This window comes from Neovison vison, chromosome 13 (genome assembly GCF_020171115.1).
Source record: "Neovison vison isolate M4711 chromosome 13, ASM_NN_V1, whole genome shotgun sequence".
In the NCBI taxonomy this organism is placed as follows: domain Eukaryota; kingdom Metazoa; phylum Chordata; class Mammalia; order Carnivora; family Mustelidae; genus Neogale; species Neogale vison.
In genome coordinates, this window is record NC_058103.1 from 39,585,969 (window position 1) to 39,610,334 (window position 24,366).

General features: G+C 36.4%; 1 protein-coding gene and 1 non-coding gene across 3 annotated transcripts in view; one reads left to right on the top strand and one right to left on the bottom strand.

Annotated features, from left to right (window-relative positions):
* The window catches only part of MNAT1 (MNAT1 component of CDK activating kinase), a 209,348-nt gene that overhangs the window by 142,966 nt on the left and 42,016 nt on the right, over window positions 1-24,366 (bottom strand). For both annotated transcript variants that reach the window (XM_044231026.1, XM_044231025.1), the window contains exons 2-3: window positions 6,978-7,130; window positions 4,509-4,582 (exon numbers count right to left, since the gene is read on the bottom strand). In XM_044231026.1, the coding sequence (XP_044086961.1) occupies window positions 4,509-4,582; window positions 6,978-7,130 (227 nt within the window). The remainder of the gene's footprint in view (window positions 1-4,508; window positions 4,583-6,977; window positions 7,131-24,366) is intronic.
* On the top strand, window positions 16,416-16,522 carry LOC122894874. Its single transcript, XR_006381880.1, has one exon. It is a non-coding gene; the product is annotated as a U6 spliceosomal RNA (small nuclear RNA).

A 24,366-nucleotide genomic window follows, 5' to 3' on the forward strand; every position in this document is an offset into this window, starting at 1 on the left:
TCTAAGCTCCCTTTATCTCTTCTCCATATGCAAATAAGGAATAAAAGTGCCCCTCTCAGAGTTGTGAAAATTATGCGAGATAATATGAATACAGCATAGTATGGCACTTAGCAGGTGCCCATTAAATTAACATTTTATACTTCTGATTAACAGAGATAGCCAATACAGATATAACGGACATTGAATTAATCATCTTTGAAATCATGAATAAAACACAAAGCAGACAGCTACTGAAACAAGATTTTAAAAGGAAATTTTATTTATACCATAACAATTAAAAAAGCAAATACACACAACAAAGTGGTGCGGCCACACCCTAACAAAACTTAAAAGTGCTAAAACTAGTCTTTCCATCATTGCTTCACTCTCCACCCAACAAAACAATAAAAAATACTGCCTGTTCTCCAGCTTTTATCTTCTTGATTAATACTATACTACTGAGTAAGATCATCAATTTTAACTCATCCCTGCCTGCTCTACCTCACCACCTATATCAAATTAGTCCTTGAATATTCTGTCTAAAACATCCCCTTTATCTACTCTACCCCTCTACACCCTACTCTCATTATATCCCTGTGACTAAAGTTAGCTCTCATTATTTCTTATCCAAATTGTTGTAATGGTCCCTTAAAAATGTTTCCCAAACTCAAAGCTCACCTGTCAATAATCCACATCACTACCACACTATCCTGCTGACTCACTATTGACCATAGAATAAAATCTTACCCTGACAGCTCAGCTTGCAAAGCTCTCAACTCAGATCTAGTCTGTTTCTCAAGCCTCATTTCTAGTCATTCCCCATGTTCTAGTGACTTATAACATTACTTGCTCATTCTCTAATATATTCAATACCCTCTATCTCTGTAATTTTGTCTTTTGCTAAGAATGTTCTTCCATCCTCTTCCCACCTGGTAAACTCCTATTCCATCTTTTAAGGTCAAATTCAAATACCTCTTCTCTGATCAAACTATACTTCTATTTCCCAATACTGAAATGTTATCAGTATTCCCATAACACTTTATAAATGCCTATAATACTTTCACATTATATTATAGCTATTAGTTTACATAATTATTTTTCCTCTTTAGAGTCTGCCCTTAAAGTAAAGTAGTTCACACAGAACAATTAATATTTGCTGAAGTTCAGAAAATAAAGTCTAAGTCCAAGAGGCTAGACCCCAAACTTCATCAATATCTTCAAATACAATCAGAATGGCTCTTTATCCAGCAGGATCAAGATTAGTAGCTGGGACACCTGGGTGGCTCAGTTGTAATGTCTGCCTTCGGCTCAGGTAATGATCCCAGGGTCTTGGGATCAGGCCCTACATCAGGCTTCCTGCTTGGTGGGAAGCCTGCTTCTCCATCTCCTGCTTCCCTTGCTTGTGTTCCCTCTCTCACTGTCTCTCTGTCTCCCTCTCTCTCTGTCAAATAAATAAATAAATAAAATCTTTTAAAAAAAAAAATTAGTAGCTGATTACTTACAAAAGTCTGCTAAGGGAGGGCAACACACATACACACTCCTTAAATACTTTAACTTAAAACATATATTGTAAGTATACAGTCCCTCTCTAACTTAATGACATATAGCCAATGTCTAGTCTTTAGTTTCTTTAACTGCATCTTTCTTATATAAACCATACTTGTCATCTATATTGTTCAGTTTCCATTTTCTAAAGCAGGAACCTTCACTTGTGTACTTTTTTCCCCCAACCATATAAACTACTTAATTAAATTACATAATTACAAGTATAAATAAATAAGGCCTGGTTACCAACGCAAACAACTTTCAGTATTCAAATGAACTGAAGAGAAGTACAGAGATGAATTGAGGAAATCTACTAATGAACCAGGTTCATCGTGTATTCTTATGTTTTGGGCTTCAATCAGTGTATTTTATGGAAGGACTGGGAAATGTCAGTTACCCCAATACGTCAATTCAGTCGAGGCAGGTTAAGAAAGCTTCGACATAACTGCAACTGAAGATAGTCCTTCATGAATATACATGATAGCAGAATCACATTCAAATTAAATGCTCCGAGACAATTTTCTCATCTGGTAAGGGAAGAATTACATATGGTATAGCTGTAATAGCCAGTCTTTCTCTTACCTGTCAATCCTGGCTCCTGCTTCTGGACATAAACATGGTCTTACCTATGGGTCCCCAGTTGTTCATACATTCCAACTAATTCATCCCATAGAAAAATATGTATGTTTAAAAATAATGGCTCAGGGCGCGTGGGTGGCTCAGTGGGTTAAAGCCTCTGCCTTCAGCTCAGGTCATGATTCCAGGGTCCTGGGATCGAGCCCCGCATCGGGCTCTCTGCTCAGCAGGGAGCCTGCTTTCTCCTCTCTCTCTGCCTGCCTACTTGTGATCTCTGTCTGTCAAATAAATAAATAAAATATTTTAAAAATAAAAATAATGGCTCAACCAGAACCTTATTCTAGAATCAAGATCCCCGCCTCCCTTCCCCACCTTCTTTGTCCATTGATTTCTTTAGAGTAGCCATCCTACCTGCCTGCTTGGACTTGTAACCATGTAGTACACCTTGCTCTGTGACATCTATAATCTCCTTTCTCTTTGTTGCTTGACCAGACTCTTAACTAATCACATTGCCTTTATAATAAATGCGAGCTGGATTTCTTCCTGCTACTATCCAAGTGCCTGTCCTATACTTAATATCTATATACAGCCAGAATTCTACACTTGCCCAGTTCTCACAGAATTCTTTCAGTTTATCTTCTCAGTTGAGATCATAACTTTTCTACTTTGCCTTAGCACTCCCAATTCTACCATTCTACCACTTTTTCAACTAAATCCAAGCCACTGATGGTTGCTAAGATTACAAATGAAGTGCAATCAATACAATTAGAATGAAAAAACAATGGCTCCAAGGCACTAAAAGATTCCACAAAAAGGTTAAGTTATATTCTGTACATGCTATTTGCTATGACATAACAAATGAACTTAGATATTTTAGAAAAGTTTCCATAACAGTTGAAATAAAAAAATTCTCTGGGGCGCCTGGGTGGCTCAGTGGGTTAAGCCACTGCCTTCGGCTCAGGTCATGATCTCAGGGTCCTGGGATGGAGGCCCGCATCGGGCTCTCTGCTCAGCAGGGAGCCTGCTTCCTCCTCTCTCTGCCTGCCTCTCTGCCTGCTTGTGATCTCTCTCTGTCAAATAAGTAAATAAAATCTTTAAAAAAAAAAAAAAAAATTCTCTGGATTTTTCTGTTAGTAAAGAAGTTAAAGGCATCAGAATACTCCATTTCTCTATATAAATCTTCTAATGAACAATCAATCTGTTATATTCATATTTTAAATATGAAACAACACAAATTCAGCTTGGTTACCGGGTTGAGAGAAGAAGAAAAAAGATGATTTGTTTAATTCTCTAAGTCTCATTCTTATTTCCACAATCTGTAATTTCTGTTTCATTTCCATACCTGTATTGAGTAATAAGAATTATGGCAGCTATAAAAAAATTAATTTTTTAATTGATGTATAACAACTTCCAGGCTTTTTAACATCTGTGAAATCTTAAATAAGAAAGTGAAAATAGGGGCACCTGGGTGGCTCAGTCGTTAAGCATCTGCCTTCAGCTCAGGTCATGATCCCAGGGTCCTGAGATCAAGCCCAGCATTAGGCTCCCTGCTCTGCAGGAAGCCTGCTTCTCCCCCACCCACTCCCCCTGTTGTGCTCCGTCTTTCACTGAGTCTCTCTCTGTCAAATAAATGAATAAAATCTTTAAAGAAAAAAAAAAGCAAAAATAATTCTTTCTTTTGATGAATGTATCCCTCCAACTAATCACAAAAGAAAGAAAAAAAAGGTGCTAAGATTACTCTAGCCTCTGATTCTAGAACAATACTAATTTAAAAATGCCACTCAATAGTCAACTTCTTCTAACTATTTAATTCAAACTACTATATGCACAGAGACATAAATGAAAAAAAAAAAACCATGTGGCTTTAGTCATCATACACAGTTAACAGAAATCCTATTTTTAAAAAATCTGTGTACTTTTTCCTTGTGTTTACTCTAATACCTCCTGAACATATAGATGATATATACAAATACAGCCTTTCTTCTCATCTATAAACTGATACTATTGCGGCACCTGGGTGGCTCAGTTGGTTAAGAGTCTTGCTTTGGTTCAGGTCATGATCCCGGGGTCCTGGGATCGAGCCCCAAGTCAGGCTCTCTGCTCAGCAGGGAACCTGCCTCTCCCTCTCTCTCTCCCACTCCACTTGTGCTCTGTCTCTCTCAAATAAATAAATAAAATATCGGCAGAATAAAAGTGATACTATTTTTCCTGAGACAAAACGTTTATTACTTAAGTATGGCTTCAATTTAACAAACATGATTAAGTACAACAGAAAGTAAAGAGGTAAAACATCAGCTATCACAACAAAACTTATTAGAGATTTTGTGTGAGATGTTTATCTTTTAGGCATGTAAAAGATAAAAGCACACAGGGTATCATATCAAAAACACAATCATCAAAAAACATACCAATTTCTTCCACTTCTTCCAGGAAATCATTATATTCTCTTAGACTAGGAAAGTCTTCTTCTCTTTTATTGTATCTTCAATAGAAGAAAAAAATTCAACATATTACATATCTCTTGCTTTCAATATTATCTAATTGGTTTCTTTTCACATATTTTATTCATGACATATAGAAAAGGAGAGTTTATTGCTTACTGTGTAAAACACTGTTTTCTAGACACCATGTTTATAACCAGACCAAGAATGTTGTTCTTAAATTCTTACAATTATAGAGAAGGAACAGAATCAAGAAAGGATGATAAAATATGTTAAATCCTTCTAAAACTTAGGGAAAAGAAAGAAAAAGAAATTAGGGGCCCAATTTACTTCTTATAAATAGATTTGCTAATTTTCAGAAACCTAAAAATTAATTCAAAAAAATACCTTCCTATTTTTCATGACAATAATGGTCTGAAGAATACCAGATCAGGAAATTCTGTAAATACTGTAATGTCCTTGTGAAAAATAAGAAAATGACAAGGGCTGGGCACCTAGGTGGCTCAGCTGGTTGAGCAACTGCCTTCGGCTCAGGTCACGGTCCTGGAAGTCCCGCATTGGGCTCCCAGCTCCATGGGGAATCTGCTTCTCCCTCTGACCTTCTCGCCTCTCATGTTCTCTCTCACTGTCTCTCTCTCTCAAATAAATAAATAAAATCTTTAAAAAAAAAAGAAAGAAAGAAAGAAAGAAAATGACAAGGGCTCAATAAAAATAAATAAATATCAAAGAGACTATCTAGGGCACCTGGGTGGCTCCGTTGATTAAGCACCTGCCTTCAGCTCAGGTCATGATCCCAGGACCTGCAACTGAGTCCCACATCGGGCTCCTTGCTGGGCAGGGAGTCTGCTTCTCCCTCTACCCTACCTCCTACTTGTGCTTTCTCTTTCTCTCTCTTAGCTGTCTCTCATGATCTTGCTCTCTCTCAAATAAATAAATAAAATCTTTAAGAAAGAAATAAAAAACAAAAGAGACTATTTCCCAGAAGCAATACATATAATAAAAGAGCAGCCTGGGACATCGATAAAGTAACACATGTTAAATACCTAGAAAGATGCTGCTAAAACACTGGCGACCTACAGGGCACGTAGGTGGTGTAGTTGGTTGGGGGTCCAATTCTTGCTTTTGGTTCAGATCACAATCTCAGGGTTGTGAGTTCAAGCCCCACATCAAACTTCTCGCTGAGCACAGAGTCTACATGAGATTCTCTCTCCCCCTGCCCCCCCACTTCTGCTAGCACTCTTTCACTCTCTCTCCAAAATAAATAAACAAATCTTTAAAACATTGGTGACCTAGGTTGAGACATATACCACCAAAAATATAATGATACATTAAATTTACATATTAATTCATTAAACTTCAAAAACAATAAAGTGACTTTCAATAAAAGGACAGATCAAATAAACCCAAAACTATTCACAAAGAGTAAAAACTAGGGGCATCTGGGTGGCTCAGTCAGTTAAGCAAATCAAGTTGTGATCCTGCGATCTTGGGATAAAGCCCTGCATCTGGCTCCCTGCTCAGTGGGGAGCCTGTCCTTCTCCCTTTCCCCCTGCCCCTCTCCCTGCTTGTATGCTCTCTTATTCTCTCTCAAATAAACAAATAAAATCTTTAAAAAAGAGTAAAAACTAAATTATAAATGAAAAAGATACTATAAAGAATATATTATGTACATACACACATATATGAAACACACATATATGAAAACAAATTATAGGTAATATTATTTTCTTTTTTTTTTTTTAGATTTTATTCACTTATTTGACAGAGAGATCACAAGTAGGCAGAGAGGCAGGAAGAGAGAGAGGAGGAAGCAGGCTCCCTCACAAGCAGATCATGACCTGAGCCAAAGGCAGAGGCTTAACCCACTGAGCCACCCAGGCACCCTAGTAACATTATTTTCTCTAACAGACTTCAAATCTCAACTTAAATACCTCCAGAGGCCATACCTGGTATCAGTGACCCAACCAACACTCAGTCACTAACTTCATAATATTCTTCTCAATTTATAAACACACAGTTTTAGTTTGCTTTATTATCTATCTCTGTACAATCCTATACTACTATACTGAAAGCCTTATGAGGGCAAGGTTCATAGCTATTTTACTCATTTTGTACCAAGTGACTAATACGCATAACACAGCGTTTGCACACAGAAAGTACTCATTATGTATTTAACTAAATTAAAAAACAAACAGTAAATAAACAAATTGTAAAGCTATCAATCAAAATGATCTACTCTTCTCTAATAAGCAAGGCTAGATATTCTCTAACTACTTAATAAATTTCTGTTGAACAAATGCATAGATGAACTTATAATTATTCACTTGCCTAACTGTCCATATTTCCATATTTCCATCAGTAAATAATTATAGCAATTATTGAAATAATTCTTAAAGTCCTCTTTGTATATTGAATCAGACAAACAATAACAATTACATTTTTAGGACTTTTTTCCGAATCTCAACCTCCTTGTCCACAGTAGGATCTTCAAAGAGTTGTACCCTGAAGTTGCTCTTTCTAAGTGGAGTGCCACATTCAGGACAGTTTCCAGCTCCTCTCATAAACAGTAAATCCACACAACTTTCACATCTGTAAGGAGAAAATACAAGGTAACCTTTAAGCCAATACTCAAATCCAGAACAATTTTGTATATACTTTATCGTTTTGGTGGTTTTTTGTTTGGGTGTGTTTTTCTAGCAGGGGAGCAGAGACAGGAAAATTAATCATTGCTACATAAAACTCTCACACACAAAAAAACTTTTAGGTAGTATTTATTTACATTTGGAGCTTAGTTTTTTTTTTTTTTTAAGATTTTATTTATTTATTTGACAGACAGAGATCACAAGCAGGCAGACAGGCAGGCAGAGAGAGGGAGAGGAGGAAGCAGGCTCCCTGCAGAGCAGAGAGCCCGATGCGGGACTCGATTCCAGGACCCTGAGATCATGACCTGAGCCGAAGGCAGCGGCTTAACCCACTGAGCCACCCAGGCGCCCTGGAGCTTAGTTTTTAAATACAGGTATCCAAATGATGCCAGTTCCATTTTACAAATTAAACAAATTTGCGAATTAAAACAACTGAGTTGGGGGCTAGGCAGATTCAGAGGTAGCAGGATAGGGAAAAGTCAAAGAGGCATGTAAAAGAATGGTCTGTGGTCACCTCCATTCTCAGTCCAGCAACACTCTTAGATCTAGGCAAGAAAGGCCTCTACCAAAGGCCTCCACCAAAGAAAGGTTACACTTTAAAGCCCTCAGCAGACTACAATCACTAAAACAAAGACTTTTTTTTCTCTTTCAGCCTTATAAGGAAGTTGTTTTTTTGTCTTGAGGTTTTTTGGGGTTTTTTTTGGAAAGCACAGTAAGCAACTGAACAAAGAGGAATTGCAAGGGAGAAGTGCTAGCTGAAAGAGGGCTTCTCTACCCCTGCTCCGCCCCAGGCCAAAGGAGAAGAAACTGATGGTACCCCAGTATCTATGGATAAAGGGAAAAAATCACCACTTCTCTGCTCTGAGAAATCCTAGAAGGAATGGTCCCTTATGAAAGTTTTAATCAGTAAAAGTTGGCTGCCCCAAATCCACCAGAAGAACTGCATTCCCTCCTTTCTTCTTGGGAAGTACAATTTGGGAAAGAGTATAGAATTTCCTGAAGTCTTAAGTTGGAAAAACAAGGAACTAGAGAGGCTAGCTTCTCTATACTGGATTCCTAGGGATCTGACAGGATCAGTTCACACTGTTTTTGATGGATCCACACCACTCAACTATCCTTGCCCTGTCCCAAGATATCCATGCTACTAATCAGACTAAAAAGTAGAAAGCCTCGCTAAAAGAAAATAACAGTTCCTTCAGCCTCTGGGTCTTGAGGTTGCAGCTCTGGGAAGTTAAGTGGACAGCATGGGAACTCAAGACTATGCCAAGGGTGTAGCTTAATTCTTAACTAATATTTAAACATTTTGATATACAGTCCTCTAGTTGTAATCTTGCCCAACTCCACACACGAGGGCTACAAGAGTCCTAATCACGGTTTTCTTAGCATTGTTTGAATTTTTTGTTAAGATTCTATTAATTCATTCACTCATTCATTCGTTCATGAGAAACAGAGAGAGGCACTGAGGGAGAAGCAGGCTTTCCACAGAGCAGTGAGCCCAAGAGGGGACTTGATCCCAGGACCCCAGCCAGGATCATGACCTGAGCCAAAGGCAGATGCTTAACCAACTGAGCCACCCAGGTGCCCTGAAAATTATTTATTTATGTGCTGATTTTCTGTAACCTTTATGAAGATGGAGGATGTATTTACACTGCATGAGAGCAGGAATATGGCCTATCTGTTCTCTATCCCCAGTGCCTGACAGATAATAAGTACTGAAAAAACTATACGTAATTTAAAAATGAATGTAAGAGGTGAAAAGAGAAAATCTAATGAATAAGGGGACACAAGGAAGTAAGAATTTTTAAGGTTGGCTATTAGTAAAATAATAACATTTACCTTTGCATGTTTCTATCTTAACAGTGCCACCTAATATTAGAAAGGTAAAAAAAAAAAAAATCCTAAGAGAACACAGATCACAGTTGTCATTATCAAGATCAACAAAACCCCAGAAAATTCACTTCAGGATTCAGAAGATTGGGAATGGTGCATTTCCCCTAATCTTTGTTGTTAGAGAAAGTGAAATCTAACTACAGAAGTTGAAAATGAGCATACTTTAAAACTACACTGACTAGAAATGCCTGCATGGCTCAGTCAGTTGAACCTCTGACTGTTTCAAGTCAGGTCATGATCTCAAGGTCATGGGATTGAGCCCCAGGCTGGGCTGTGCACTGAGCCAGAGTCAGCTTGGGATTCTCTCTCTCCTCTCCCTCTGTTCCTTCCACTCCTGCTGCCTCTTCAAAATAAATAAATAAATCTTTTTAAAAATAAATAAATAAAACTACACTGATTAAAGATATTTATAAGCAGGGAGCCACCAAAAATACTCAAAAATATCAAAACACAAATAGTATTCTATATTTCAAGGTCTTGGAGAGTAGACTCAGTTGATAATTCATTTAACAAGACAATACAGGGGCACCTGGGTGGCTCAGTCAGTTAAGCTGAGGTCATGACCTCCCGGTCCTGGGATCAAGCTTCCTGCGCAGCAAGGAATCCGCTTCTCTCTTCTCTCTCCCTGCTCTCCCCACCACTCATTCTCTCTCTCTCTCTCTTTCTCAAATAAATAAATAAAATCTTTAAAAAAAAATTTTTTAAAAACAAGTTAATACAGAACACTAAGGTATTTCTAAAAGTTATACTGTATATTAGATATATTATTTGTTTCCACAATCAGTTCTATATCTTTACTTTTTTAAAAATCTACTTTAAATCATAAGGATTTCAACAGTATTTAAGAATTTTTAAAATAATTTATTTTCCTATACAACTTTCTCCCTTTCTGATTTAACTGCTATAAGAACAAATAACTGTTTTCTAGAGCTCAAATATATAAGTACACAGAGAAAAAAACTTAAAGCTCTACTTCATTCTATTCTCTATCTCACTTCCCACAACTAACATACTACTTTTAGAGTTTATATGACCAATTTTTCTACGTATTTCTGAAATATATATTTATAAAGTACTTACAAAAGAGAAAGTTAATAATTGCTAATTCACTGCATCTGGCAACAGAGCAACCAAAACAGCAGCATATGGACCATCTCTGGCCTCCAAGAGTGCAAGAAAGTTTTTCATACAAAATCTGATATTTTCCAGAGCACAGGAAAATTTGCTGGAAAAGCCAAAATCCTTAGTCATTACCCACTCTCAAAGATATCATTATGGTTTTCTCTTGTTTTTAAAAAACCAGAATGGTGCCCACCTTCTTCTCATTCTAAACAATGTATTTTTAGATTTTGTTTTCTTATATGAAAATTTAACTGCTTATATTCCTTTGTCAAGATATTTAATTGACTTACTTGCTTTTCTTTCTCAAAAGGAATTATTATTTCATGCAGAATTTCAATACCTATTAAAAGAGATTAGCTGACTTTAAAAAGGTAAGTAATTATACATTTTGTATTTAAAGACTGTCTCTGAAATCATCTAGTTTTATCAGGACTTTCCATTCTTCTTTCATTCACTGGCTTCCTGAAACAACTCAGAATCGAAGTCTGTGGTCTTGCAGTACTTAGTTTAGAGTCTGCCTTCAATTCAGGTCATGATCCCAGAGTCCTAGGATAGAATCCTACATGGGGCTCCTTGCCTTCTCCCTCTGCCAGCCCCCCTAGTCCCACCTCCTCATGTGCATGCACTCTCTCTCAAAAAATAAATTAAATTAAATTGAGTTAAATTAAAAGAAATTTATGGTCTTGAAAGATAAACAAGTAATAACTTCTGTTAAAGAAAAAATTTTCCCTGTAATAAATTATTCCATAAGCTCATGTGTACTGAACTCTATAGGGTAGGAGCTACATATTAATTAAGGTAATTTTTTCTCTCAAAATATGCTACCTAAATTTTCTAAGACCGGTAAATAACTTTTTTGTAATCTAAGGATAAATTGGTATGTATCACTTTATACGTAAAAGGGAATTCATAATCTATCTACTCCAAAGCTTAAGGACAAAAACTACTGCAACATCGTGTTTCAAGATACCAAACAAAGAATTCATCCATAAAAATAGAAGGGATGGACTGGAACTGCAAGTGTTAAAACATTATAAAACATTATAAATTTCCCCTCATAGACTTTGGGGAATAAAATTTACTCTCAAAATTAGAAAGAAAGAAATTATGTAAACCCATTTTTTTCCATGGTCTTAGAACTCAAAATTAATAACTATTCGATCTTCTGTTGGATATTACCATTTAGCATGCCAATTTACAACTAAAAAGCAAATAATACAATGCATAAATTCAAATATTATGTTTAAGCCCATTTTGAGCCAGAAAAATAGAGCTATATACAGGGAAAAAGGAAAGAGCTAGTAATTCAGTATAGCTGTGCCAAGAAAACATAAGCACCCACCCCCCACAGCAAAAAGTGGATCTGTATCCTCCTCACAGACAGCAAGGACCATGGAATACATCTAATTTCGCTTTTGGCCCTCGTGTCCATAAACTCCTAACCCAAATTTAAATGCCTTCTTGAACAACACGGTATGTGTTTTCTAGAAAAAGGATGGAAATGTATGAAGGAAGTTAGAAAGATAACATGTATTAGGGATCTTTATGATTTTCCTTATCCTACAGGTGAGGTCACTGAGCACTACAAAGTCAAATAACTGACTTACAATCATATAACTAGCAAGAAGTGAACATGGTCTGCTTCACATTCCACATTCTCTCTTTCAATCTTATCCTTACTCAAACTTTTACAATAACCTAAGTAACAATCCCCAGTGTCTACCTCCAGTCCAAATATCTCTTCTGAGTTCCTATTAGACACTGCCAACTGCACAATTCCTCTTTGATATCCCACGGGTACATTTTTTTATTTAGAAAAAAGTTACCTCGAACTCAATATATCCAAAACCAGTATCTTCCACTCTATTAAGGATACAAAGAAAATAACACAAACTTTGTGCATAAAAGTTCATAATATAGTAATCGAAATAGAAATAAAAAATAAAACTCTATAATATACACTCTGAATACTATCATAAGCTCTCAGCCAATAAGCAATAGCTCAACAAATTATACTGCACACTCTAGGTCAGCAAGCATTAACACATCACACTCCAAATGTTCCAAGCCAATGATTGTTCCAAATGCACTATCCTGAGTGGAGTATATTTCCTAAAATATGTGGACTTTACTCTTCTGAACCCATTCTTGTTGCCACTGATGAACAGTTTTGACCCAGAATAGCCAAAAAGTGTGTGGAGGTTATAGTGTTGGATGCTGAGATCCAAGTTTTGCAGAGACTCAATGCCCCTTCGAATCTGTTGACAAAACAGAGTGAAGGTCAGTTAGAAATTAAAAGGAAAGTCCTCTAGCTAACTTTATGAAGGGCCTCAGAAATAATACTGTACACTGGGAGACCTGATAAACAATTATATGAATAGTAAAGGAACACAACATGACCACCAGGAACATTCAGAGTTTTCAAGAATTTAAAGAAAACAAACTGCTAGTATACCAAGCCAGGAAGTATCTTTATAGGAACCATTACTATAAGTCTACCTTGGGAAAGCTAAGGGCAAATTCAGTTAGTACTACGAATACCCAGAAAAGCAGGTCCTACACTAAGTAAGATATCCCCTTTACTTTCACAATGATTCAAAGGAACTAAATAAAAATTTACCTAAGTAGGCCAAAGAATATTATCTGAAAAGCTATCAACAGGTTCCTCCATTTTCCAATTATGTATCTTTATGGGAGGCCATATCACCTCCATGTATTTCAACAGAAATAACATGTAACAATATAGATCACTACAGAAGCAAATATCACAATCTAGCTGTTTTCTCTTAACCTTAAACAAAGGAATTTGCAAAAATGTAAAAAATGCTATCCCCAAATTTTTGTTTTAGAAAATGTACTTTATAAAAGATTTATATTAATAGGTAATATGTGTATAATTTTTGATGAGTAAATATTTTCAAATTTTCTCAATTTTAATGTCCAATATGGTGAATAATAACATATGATATTTATAAATAAAAGCTCTCAGGGAGTCCTTAGTAATTAAGGTACTGAGACCAAAATGAGAACCAAGTTATATGTGATCAATAAAGCTTTATTTATCAAGAAATACAATGACAACCTGATTATGAAGAGGGAGGTATATAAATGAACCATTTTGAAATATACCAGTACACTCTAGTCTTCTCAATAAGGCCTGCTCTCAGGTGAAATTACTTAACCAAAGCCTAACCAGTTGGGGTATTATCAGAGCCTAACTAAACTGTGAGAAGGTAGCCAATTCTAGCCATCCAGTACACCTAACTAGGAGGAAGAAAAAACCACTTTGAGACACTTGTGAACTGCACAGTCCAGAAGCATAGGCTCACTAAAATCCTGAAATCCAATCACAAGAATATAGACCACTGCCCTCCTCACAATACCTCACCACATTACTAAAAGCCTACTTAGAAAAATTCCTTTTACACTATATATCACATCAAGCTATCAAGAAAAACTTACAAGCCATACCAAAAGGCAAAAAAACACAATTGGAAGACACAGCAAATTCAGAACAGACATGACAGGGATGTTAGAATTATCAAACTAGAAACATAAAGGAACTGTAACTAATATGTTAAGGGTTCTAACAAATGAAGTAGACAAGATGCAAGAACAGGTGAGCAATGTAAACAGGGATGCAGAATGACTTTGATGGCCTTATTAGCAGACTGGACACAGATGAGGAAATAATCCTTGAGCAAAAAAAATATACGAACAGAATCCTCGAAAACTGAAAACCAGAGAAAAAGACTGAACGAAGAGAATATCCAAGGACTACAGAACTACAAAAAGTGTAAGATATGTGCAACTGGAATACCACAAGGAGAAGAAAGGCAAAGAAATATTTGTAACAACTGAAAATTTCCACTGTATTAACAACAGACACCAAACCATAGATCCAAAAAGCTCAGAGAACACCAAAGAAGACAAATACCAAAAACAAAAACAAAAACAAAAAAACTCTAGGCAGATCATTACCAAATTACAGAAAATTAGAGATAAAGAAAAAAATGATGAAAAAGGAGGGAAAAACACCTCACTTATAAAAGAACAAAGATAAGAATTACATTCAACTTGGGCGCCTGGGTGGCTCAGTGAGTTAAAGGCTCTGCCTTCGGCTCAGCTCATGATCTCAGGGTCCTGGGATCAAACCCCGCACCAAGCTCTCTGCTCGGCAAGGAGCTTGCTTCCTCCTCTCTCTCTTTGCCTGCCTCTCTGCTTACTTGTGATCTCTGTCTGTCAAATAAATAAATAAAATCTTTTAAATAAAAAATGTTCTTTAGAGAAAGAAAAATAATGGGCCAGAAACTCAGATCTATGTAAGTAAAAGAAGAGCACTCAAGAAGAAATAAATCAAGGTAAAATAGTAACTTCATTATTCTTAATCTAACAAATAATATTTAGTTCAAAATAAAAACAGCAACAACGTATTTAATTATGTAAGCTTACATATATACATTATGTGCATACACATATATATGTGTCAATGTATGATTATATATAAGTGTAATGAACAATAGCAATAATATAAAAAAACTGGTATTATTTTGTTATTACAAGACTCTCACACTACTGTCCAGTAGTATAGTGTTATGTGAAAGCAGATTTGGATTAGCTATAAATGTATTACTACAAATTCTAGGGCAGCTACTATCAAAAGTTTAAAAAAAAAAAAGTAAAACTGATATGCTAAGGAAGAGAAAATGGAATCACATAAAATACTCATTCAGAACCACAATAGGCAGAGGCTGGGAAGATGGTGGAGTAAGAGGACCCTAAGGTTACCTCTTCCCATGAATAAAACTAAGTAACACTCATATCAACATAAATAATCCAGAAAACAACCCTAAGACTGGCAGAACAAACTCCACAACTAAAGGTAGAGAAGAGACCACCGCAAAGAGGATAGGAAGGACAGAGACAAGATGGGGAGCCAAAATGACTGCTGACATCTGGGGTTGGAAGGCGCTGCCCACAGAAAGAAAAGTGAGAAACAGACTGTCACATCAGGGAACCTGCACCAGGAAGATAAAGTCCCATAATATTTGGTTTTGAAAACAACAGGAGCCAGCTTTCATATGTCCTTTTCTATTTTTAAGTTTTATTTATTTCTTTTAGTAGTCTGTCTACCCAACATGGGCCTCATACTCAACACCCCAAGATCAGGAGTCTCATGTTCTTCCAACTGAGCCAGCCAGGTGCCCCAACAAAGTTCTTAAAACCACAGGGACCTAAAACCTGAAATTTCAAAAATCAGCAAGCTTGGTTCTGGGACAGACCAGAGGGAACAGCAAATTGAGTTGTCACCCTGAAAAGGCCCAACAAAGAGCTCATGGAGATATGGTGTAGAATCAGCAGTTTGAAAAATGGGTGGCATGGGGGCGCCTGGGTGGCTCAGTGGGTTAAGCCTCTGCCTTCGGCTCAGGTCATGATCTCAGGGTCCTGGGATCGAGCCCCGCATCAGGCTCTCTGCTCAGCGGGGAGCCTGCTTCCCCCTCTCTGTCTGCCTGCCTCTCTGCCTACTTGTGATCTCTGTCAAATAAATAAAATCTTTAAAAAAAAAAAAAAATGGGTGGCATACAGGAGGGAGAGCTATTTACTCATCTCAGAGGTATCCTGGAGGGGTAGGGATCACAGGAAGACCCCAGCCAGGAACAAAGGAGCTATCAAGCACCTCTTCCCTACACTGCCCCTAAGCATAAACACACAACCACCTACAGGAACAAGTGGGCCAACACTCACTACTACTATGCTCCTTGGTACTTACCCCAAAGGAGGTAGAAACTTATGTCTACACAAAAAATTGCACATGGTGTTATTACCAGCTTTATTCATAATTGCCAAAACCTGGAAGCTACCCAGATGTCCTTCAGTAGCTGAATGGATACATAAACTGTAGTATATCCAGATGATAAAATATTATTCAGTACTAGAAAGAAAAGAGCTATCAAACCATGAAAAGACTTAAATGCATGTTACTAACTGAAAAAAGTCAATCTGAAAAGCCTACCCAGTATATGACTCCAACTATATGACATTCTAAAATAAGCAAAATTCAAGACAATAAGATCAGGGATTGTGGCTGGCAGCGGGGAGAAAGGGGAACAGAAGATTTTTACAGCAGTAAAAATACTCTATATGGTATTATAGTGATGGATATATGTCATTATACTTTTGTCCAAACCCAAAGAATGTACAACAGTAAGAGTGAATCCTAGTGCTCAATTCAGCAGCACATCTACTAAAATTGGAAAGACAGAGAGAAGATTAGCATGGCCCCTATGCAAGGATGACACACAAATTCTTGAAGCAATCCATATTTAAAAAAAAAAAAAAAAAGAGTGAATCCTAAAGTAAACTATGGACTCTGGATGATAATGATGTATCAATGTAGGTGCATCCTTGGTTAAAAAAAAAAGTATAAAAAAAAAAAAAAGGTATAATTTCTGATAAATGATGTTGATAATGGGTATATGAGAAATCTCTGTACTGCCTTCTCAATTCTTGTTGTAAATGTAAAACTGCTCTAAAAAATTAAGTCTATAAAGCAATGATAATGTTAACATATTTGTTTCTGAAAAGCAAAGTACACCAATGTTTGTTCAACATTTATTAACATTTTCAATTAATCATTTTAAATATCCAATAAACACTCGAGAAACTCAATTAATAAAATAACAAACTTGAGACCTATTCCTCGGATTGCTTTGAAACCCGTATCATATTTTAAATTTTTAAGCGATTTTTACTTTTTGGATAGTAGAGACAGTTATTTTTAATTTCACTAATAAAGAGAAAACTTAAGCCTTTTAAAAACCAAATGGCCACCCAATAATCAACTTAATGAAATGAGTTATTATATATAAAAGAATTTAAACCAGTGTCTGGCACATAGTAAATACTCAACTGTTAGCTGTTATCTCTACATTTATCAAGTCCTTTCCATCTGACCAAATAATCCCTGAACTGTGCAGACACAATAATATTTTCCACTTACCTTTTTTCTGATAGAGACAGAGAAAGTGCATGCATATGTGCATGTTAGCAGTGGAGAGGCAGGCACAGAGAGAGAGGGAGAAAGAATCTTAGCAGGCTCTATGCCCAGCACAGAGCCCAATGAAAGTCTCAATCTCACAACCCTGAGATCATGAACTGAGCTGAAATCAAGAGTCACTTAATCAACCCAGGCACCCCTCCACTTATCATTTAAATTTCCAGCAATTTTCAACATTCTGAATTCTCATATTTTTATAAAATTGGTACATATTTCTTCCATTTTCACTGACACCAAGAGCATATTCTAAGACAAGGATTTATGAGGAAAGTATTTCTCAAAAACCGTTAAAAGTAAAATTAAAACAATTACCTCTAAAATAAATTTTTTTCTTTTCTTTTTTTTTATTAATTTTTTAATTTTTTAATTAACATATAATGTATTATTAGCCCCAGGGGTACAGGTCTGTGAATTGCCAGGTTTACGCACTTCACAGCATTCACCATAGCACATACCCTCCCCAATGTCTATAACCCCACTACCCTCTCCCTACCTCCTTACTTACCCCCAGCAACCCTCAGTTTGTTTTGTGAGATTAAGAGTCTCTTATGGTTTGTCTGAAAAAAAAATTTTTAATATTGAGTACAAATAAGCATTACTTTTAACAAGTATTCTTGAGTTTTTAGAAGAGGGTAAGTTATCTAACTCCATTAATAAAAGCTACCTTAGTGATTTGTCCAATTATTCAAATATATGTAGCCAACAGAATTTAAGCCTTTTTTTTGTTTTCATAAAAGGCCTAAACTAAGGATGGAAATATCTAAGTAGTTAGAACTCAGTATGAAGAAGAAAACCTCAGTGAGGTTATAGCTAATGCCTATGTTTACATTATCAAAACTTTGAAGATTTGTTTCTTTCAAAGATACCACAGCTAGGCAAAAAACAAAACAAAACAAACAAAAAAACCCACTGTTTATTTTCAAGAATTTAAGATAAAACCACCTATTTCTTCACACTTGCTCATTGCTGTTTTGAAATTAATTCCAAAGATAATCTATATATTAACAATGCCCCTTTTATCTTCAAATATGAAGTATTATTTTTATAACAAAATACAAAACAGCTTTCTGAAACGTTCTTAAGGTGAAGCAAAATTCACTACTCATTCTACATAAAACACCAGTGAGTAATATGCTATCTTATGCAATATTCTTAACCAATTACAACTAATTATACAGATAAAAAAATTATAAATTTTAAAAATTGTAATGGTACATTTACAAAGTATATAACTGAAATATTTGTAAAAAATTCACAACCTTCAAAATATTATTTCATTATTTTAAAAATCAAAGTTATATCCACATGCAAAAGAATGAAATTGGACTGCTACCTCACATTATCTAGAAAAATTAACTAAAAAGGACCAATGACCTAAATATAACAAACTCTTGGAAGAAAATTTCTAAGAAGAAAATCTAGAAAAAAAGTCTTCATGACTTTGGATTTGGCAATAGATTCTTAGATACGACACCAAATGCACGAACAACAAAAGGAAAAAATAAGATATACTGGACTTCATTAAAATTTAAAAATTTAGGGGAGGCTGGGTGGCTCAGTAGGTTAAAGCCTCTGCCTTCAGCTCAGGTCATGATCTCAGGGTCATGGGATCGAGCCCTGCGTCCGGCTCTCTGCTCAGTGAAGAGCCTGCTTCCTCCTCTCTCTCTACTGCCTCTCTGCATACTTGTGATCTGTCAAATAAATATATATTTTTTTAATCTTTTTAAAATTTAGTGCATCAAAGAAATTATCAAAAAAGTGAAAAGACAACCTACAGAATGGGAAAAATACCTGCTTATCATATAGTTGCTAAGTGTCTAATATTCAGAACATATAAAGAACTATTACAGCTCAACAACCCAATCAAAAAATGGACAAAGTTGTGAACAATATTTCTCCAAAACAGATATATACAACAAATGCCCAACAAAAACATGAAAAGATGCTGGGCATCATCAGAAATCAGGGAAATGCAAATTAAAATGACAATGCAATGTCACTTCATATCCACTAGGATGGCTATTCAAAAAGAAGAGAGAAAGGAAAAAAAAAAAAAAAGAACAATAACAATAACAAGCATTGCTGAGGATATGGAGAAACTGGAACCCTCATACATGGCTGGTAGGAACGAAAAATGGTTCAGATGCCATGGAAAACATTCTGATGGTTCCTCAAAAAGTTAAATATAGAATTACCATATGTCCTAGCAATTCCACTCCTAGGTATATACTCAGAAGGACTGAAAATAGGTACTCAAACAAATGCATACAGAAATAGGTTTGTGGCAGCACTACTGACAAAGGAGGACAGAAGCCAGATATCCATCAACATATGAACAGAGAAACAAATTGTGGTATATACATACAATGGAACTATCCAACCATAAAAAAGAATGAAGTACTGATAAATGCTACAACTTGGATGAACCTTGAAACCATTACGCCACATGAAAAGAGGCAGACACAAAAGGTTACCTATTGGGGCACCTGGGTGGCTCAGTGGGTTGAGCCGCTGCATTCGGCTCAGGTCATGATCTCAGGGTCCTGGGATCGAGTCCCGCATCAGGCTCTCTGCTCAGCAGGGAGCCTGCTTCCCTCTCTCTCTCTCTGCCTGCCTCTCTGCCTACTTGTGATCTCTCTCTGTCAAATAAATAAATAAAATCTTTAAAAAAAAAAAAAAGGTAGCCTATTATATGATCCCATTTACATAAAGTATCCAGAATAGGTAAGTCCATAGAGACGAAAAATAGATTATTGGTTACCAGATACTGGGGATGAGGGGAAAATGCAGAGTAACTGCTTTATGGGTACAGGGCTTTCTTTTATAGTGATGAAAACGTTTCAGAAGTAGACAGAGGTGGTGGTTGCACAACTTTTTAAATGTACAAAATGCCACTGAACTGCTCATTTAGAATGTTTAATGTTACACAATATGAATTTCACATCAATAAAAAATACTTAGAAATTAAAGTTATATATTCTTAGTATAAGGTCAAGTTTATGTATTCATTTATCATTTTCAACAAAGAATGAAAAACCTGGACTCTTACTCTAACATTAGCTTGCTGCAGGAATGGGGGGAGAGGGGTATCTTTTGTTTGCCTCTCCAGTTAACAAGGCACACCTTCTCCTATTATAAACTAATAAAATTATGAATTTCCCAGTCACACAATGTGAATGAGTTTGACCTCACTAAATCAAGAGGTGATCACTGACTGGCTTAATCCAAGCAGTGAATGTGTTCCTCTTTAACAGTATGGTTGATTGAAGATAAGCAAGCAACCCAATATGCCCCTATGAGATATGAGGACAGAAAAAAGCAGGGAAAAAAACTTCCCCATCATTCCTTTTTTCTTTTTAATTTTAATTCCAGTAAAGTTAATATATAATGTTATATTAGTTTCAGGGGTACAATATAGTGATTAAACAATTCTATATATTACCCAGTACTCATCAAGTTAAGTATACTCTTTTTTTTTTTTAATAAACATATATTTTTATCCCCAGGGGTACAGGTCTGTGAATCGCCAGGATTACACACTTCACAGCACTCACCATAGCACATACCCTCCCCAATGTCCATAATCCCACCCCCCTTCTCCCAAACCCCCTCCCCCCAGCAACCCTCAGTTTGTTTTGTGAGATTAAGAGTCACGGTTTGCCTCCCTCCCATTCCCATCTTGTTCCATTTACTCTTCTCCTACCCCCTTAACCCCCCATGTTGCATCTTCACTTCCTCATATCAGGGAGATCATATGATAGTTGTCTTTCTCCGCTTAAAGGTAAGTGTACACTTAATCCCCTTCACTTACTTCACCATCGCCTATCCACCTCCTCTCTGGTAACCATCTGTTTGTTCTCTATAATTAAGAGTCTGCTTTTTGGTTTCTCTCTCTTTCCTTTGTTCATTTGTTCTGGTTCTTAAATTCCGCATATAAGTGAAATCATATAGTATTTGTCTTTCTCTGACTAACTTTGCTTAGCATTATACTCTCCAGCCCTATCCATGTTGTTGCAAATGCCAAGATTCATTCCGTTTTATGTCTGAGTAACATTGATGTGTGCGTGTGCTGGCGGCTTCTTCTTTATCCATTCATCTATCCATGGGCACTTGGGCTGCTTCCACAAATTGGCTATTGTAAATAATACTGTAATAAACACAGGGGTGCATGTATCCTTTTTTTTTTTTTTTTAAGATTTTTTGATTTATTTCTTTGACAGAGACAGATCACAAGTAGGCAGAGAGGCAGGCGGGGGGGTGGGGAGGGGGGAAGCAGGCTCCCTATCGAGCAGAGAGCCCGATGCGGGGCTCTATCCCAGGACCCTGAGATCATGACCTGAGCCGAAGGCAGAGGCTTTAACCCACTGAGCCATCCAGGTGCCCTGCGTGTATCCTTTTAAATTAGTGCTTTCTTATTCTTTGGGATCCTGCCATTCCCTCTAAACCTATAAGAGAAAGCAACTATTTTGTTTATCTAGATGCAAACTTAGAAAGATGACACTGTGAAGAGAAAACAGAAGCCAAGATATAGAATGAAGACAAAATAATGGTTACATTATTGAGCTGGATCACGCCTTATCTACAACTGTACTTTTCAGTAATAGGTCAATAAATTTTTAAGGTAGTCTGAGTGAGTTTCCTCTTATTTACAAACAAAAGCATCTAAAATTATATACTACCTAAATGATCTTTCAAAACAAAACTGTCTTCAATTACCTTACCCACAAAAGCAATAATCTCTAAATTAACTCTCTCCCAAAAATTATTCAAATGAAAGACATATGTGAAAACTACCTACATGCCCTAAGATCAAGTCACTTACATTTTCTTATTCTAGAATGCATTTCCTTAAATGATAAATCCAGCATTTACCACATAAAAGTTTTCTTACAAAGATAATTCCTTTACTCTAGAATCTATTTCTTTAAAAAGGTAAAGCTATGACTAGCCACATAAAAGTCACTTATCAAAGACACAACGATATAATTAGACCTACACTGGCAATCAGAAAACCTAGGTTGCCGTTCCAGCTCTGTCTCTTATCATACAGGGAATTTTGAGGAAGTCAAATATGCATTTATAAAATATTAAAGGTTTCTTCCAAGTTCAATAATTCTAGATACCTTGAATTGTTATAAAGGTTGTTAATTTTTCTTTTTCCAAATAGGAATACATACATTTTCTTTCAATGTAACTGATGATTATCAGTAACTTTTCCCTACCACCTATAATTACAAACTTTATATATGGTACAGACTTTTCCTTAAAACTTTAATTCCATCAAGTATAACCTACGATACTGTATTATAGAGATGTGATATATAAGGTTCTATGACAGAGGAAAAAGATATTTCGTTAAGAACTTTTTTTTTAAGAACTTTGTTTCTTGGGGTGCCTGGGTGGCTCAGTAATTAAGCGTCTGCCCTCAGCTCAGGTCAGGATCCCAGGGTCCTGGACAGAGCCCGAGTCAGGCTCCCTGCTCAGCGGGAAGCCTGATTCTCCCATTCATACTCCTGCCCCCCTCTCTCCCTGTCTCTTACTGTCAAATAAATAAAATCTTAAAAAAAGAAAAAAACAAAACAAAAACTATGTTTCTTAGTCTTAAATTTCTCATACTAAAAATAAAAGCATAGCTATGCTGATAATACATTCTTTTCCATTTGTACCAACATAACGATATGTAAGTTATTAAGACAAAGTATAAGAATATGATACTACTTTGAATTGCATACAACTTTTCTTCCAGAAAGCTTAAAAGTCCCCAGACCATGATTCAAAAATAAAGGCTAAACTAGATTTTCCCATTTCTATAGGTGGTAAACAAATGACTTGTCAAAGGTTATAATTTTAGGCACCTGGGTGCCCCTTGAGTTTGACTCAGGTCATGATCTCAGGGTCTTGGGATCCAGCCCTGTGTCGGGATCCAGCCCTGTGTCAGGCTCCTCAGTCAGTGCAGTGCACTTGAGGATTCTTTCCCTCTTCCTCTACCCTTCAGCCCTCTCACTCACTCACTGGCTCATGAACCTCTCTCACTCTCTCTCCCAAATAAATAAATAGATCTTTTTTCAAAAGGTCATAATTTAAGAGCAGGCCAGAAATATGTCTCACCTAATTCCTAAGCTTATCTGTCTACCAATGAAATGCTCCAGATCTAGCTAAGCCCCACCGTGCCCAAACAGGATATCTCACAATGTTATCAGTGGCACTAGAATACACAAACCATCAGATACTACTTAACATGAAAATTCTTAGATCAATTTGACAATGAATTACAAGGTTTATGTTACTCTATGCCAAGTCTAAGGGTCAAACTGAATTCACTACAAGACCCTTATCTAAAAACATGTACTGGGCAGTTATTATACACAGTGGTTCTACCTAAAACATAAAGTCACATTATAAAGAAGTGTAAGATTTGATCAGTATCTTCAGGTATATATTAAGTAGTAAGGCAAGAGGACACGCCCATAATACAATCGTACAAATTTGTGTCTAAGTGTAAAAATAATAGATTCACTCCTTGAACAATTATTGTGCAACTGAGAAGGAAGGCACGGTTAAGTACACAGATTCCAGGAGTTATTCTGCCTCCTTTTCTTTAGTCATTTGCTAGGCCTGCAACCCTAGACAAATTATTAACCCTCACTGTGCCTCAATTTCCTTGTGAAAAAGAAAAATAATACCTTCCAGGGACTGGGATTGATGGGGAGGGGGATGGATGATCCAGACTCACAGAGCTAGTACGATTTATACCCATTAATGCAGATAAAAATGTTAGAACTATACCGGGCATAGTACACTCTCAATATATATTAGCTATTAAAATAGTACTTAATGCAAGGAATGACCTATAAGAACCAAAAGCCAGTGTCACAGTTTAACAAGGGGAAAGGACTCGGGAAACAGGCTGAAAAGACACAGGTATTGAAAAATCTGATGGCTTTTAAGTACAAAAGAAGGATGACATTCCAGGCAGAAACCACAGCAAAAACAAAAGTATCAATACTCACAATTTAAACACAGATCAATAAAGAGAACACTTTAAGGGGACAAAAAAAAAAGAGTTCATGTAAGCATGCAAGGCAGGCTCTTACCCTTTCCCACCAAAGTACTC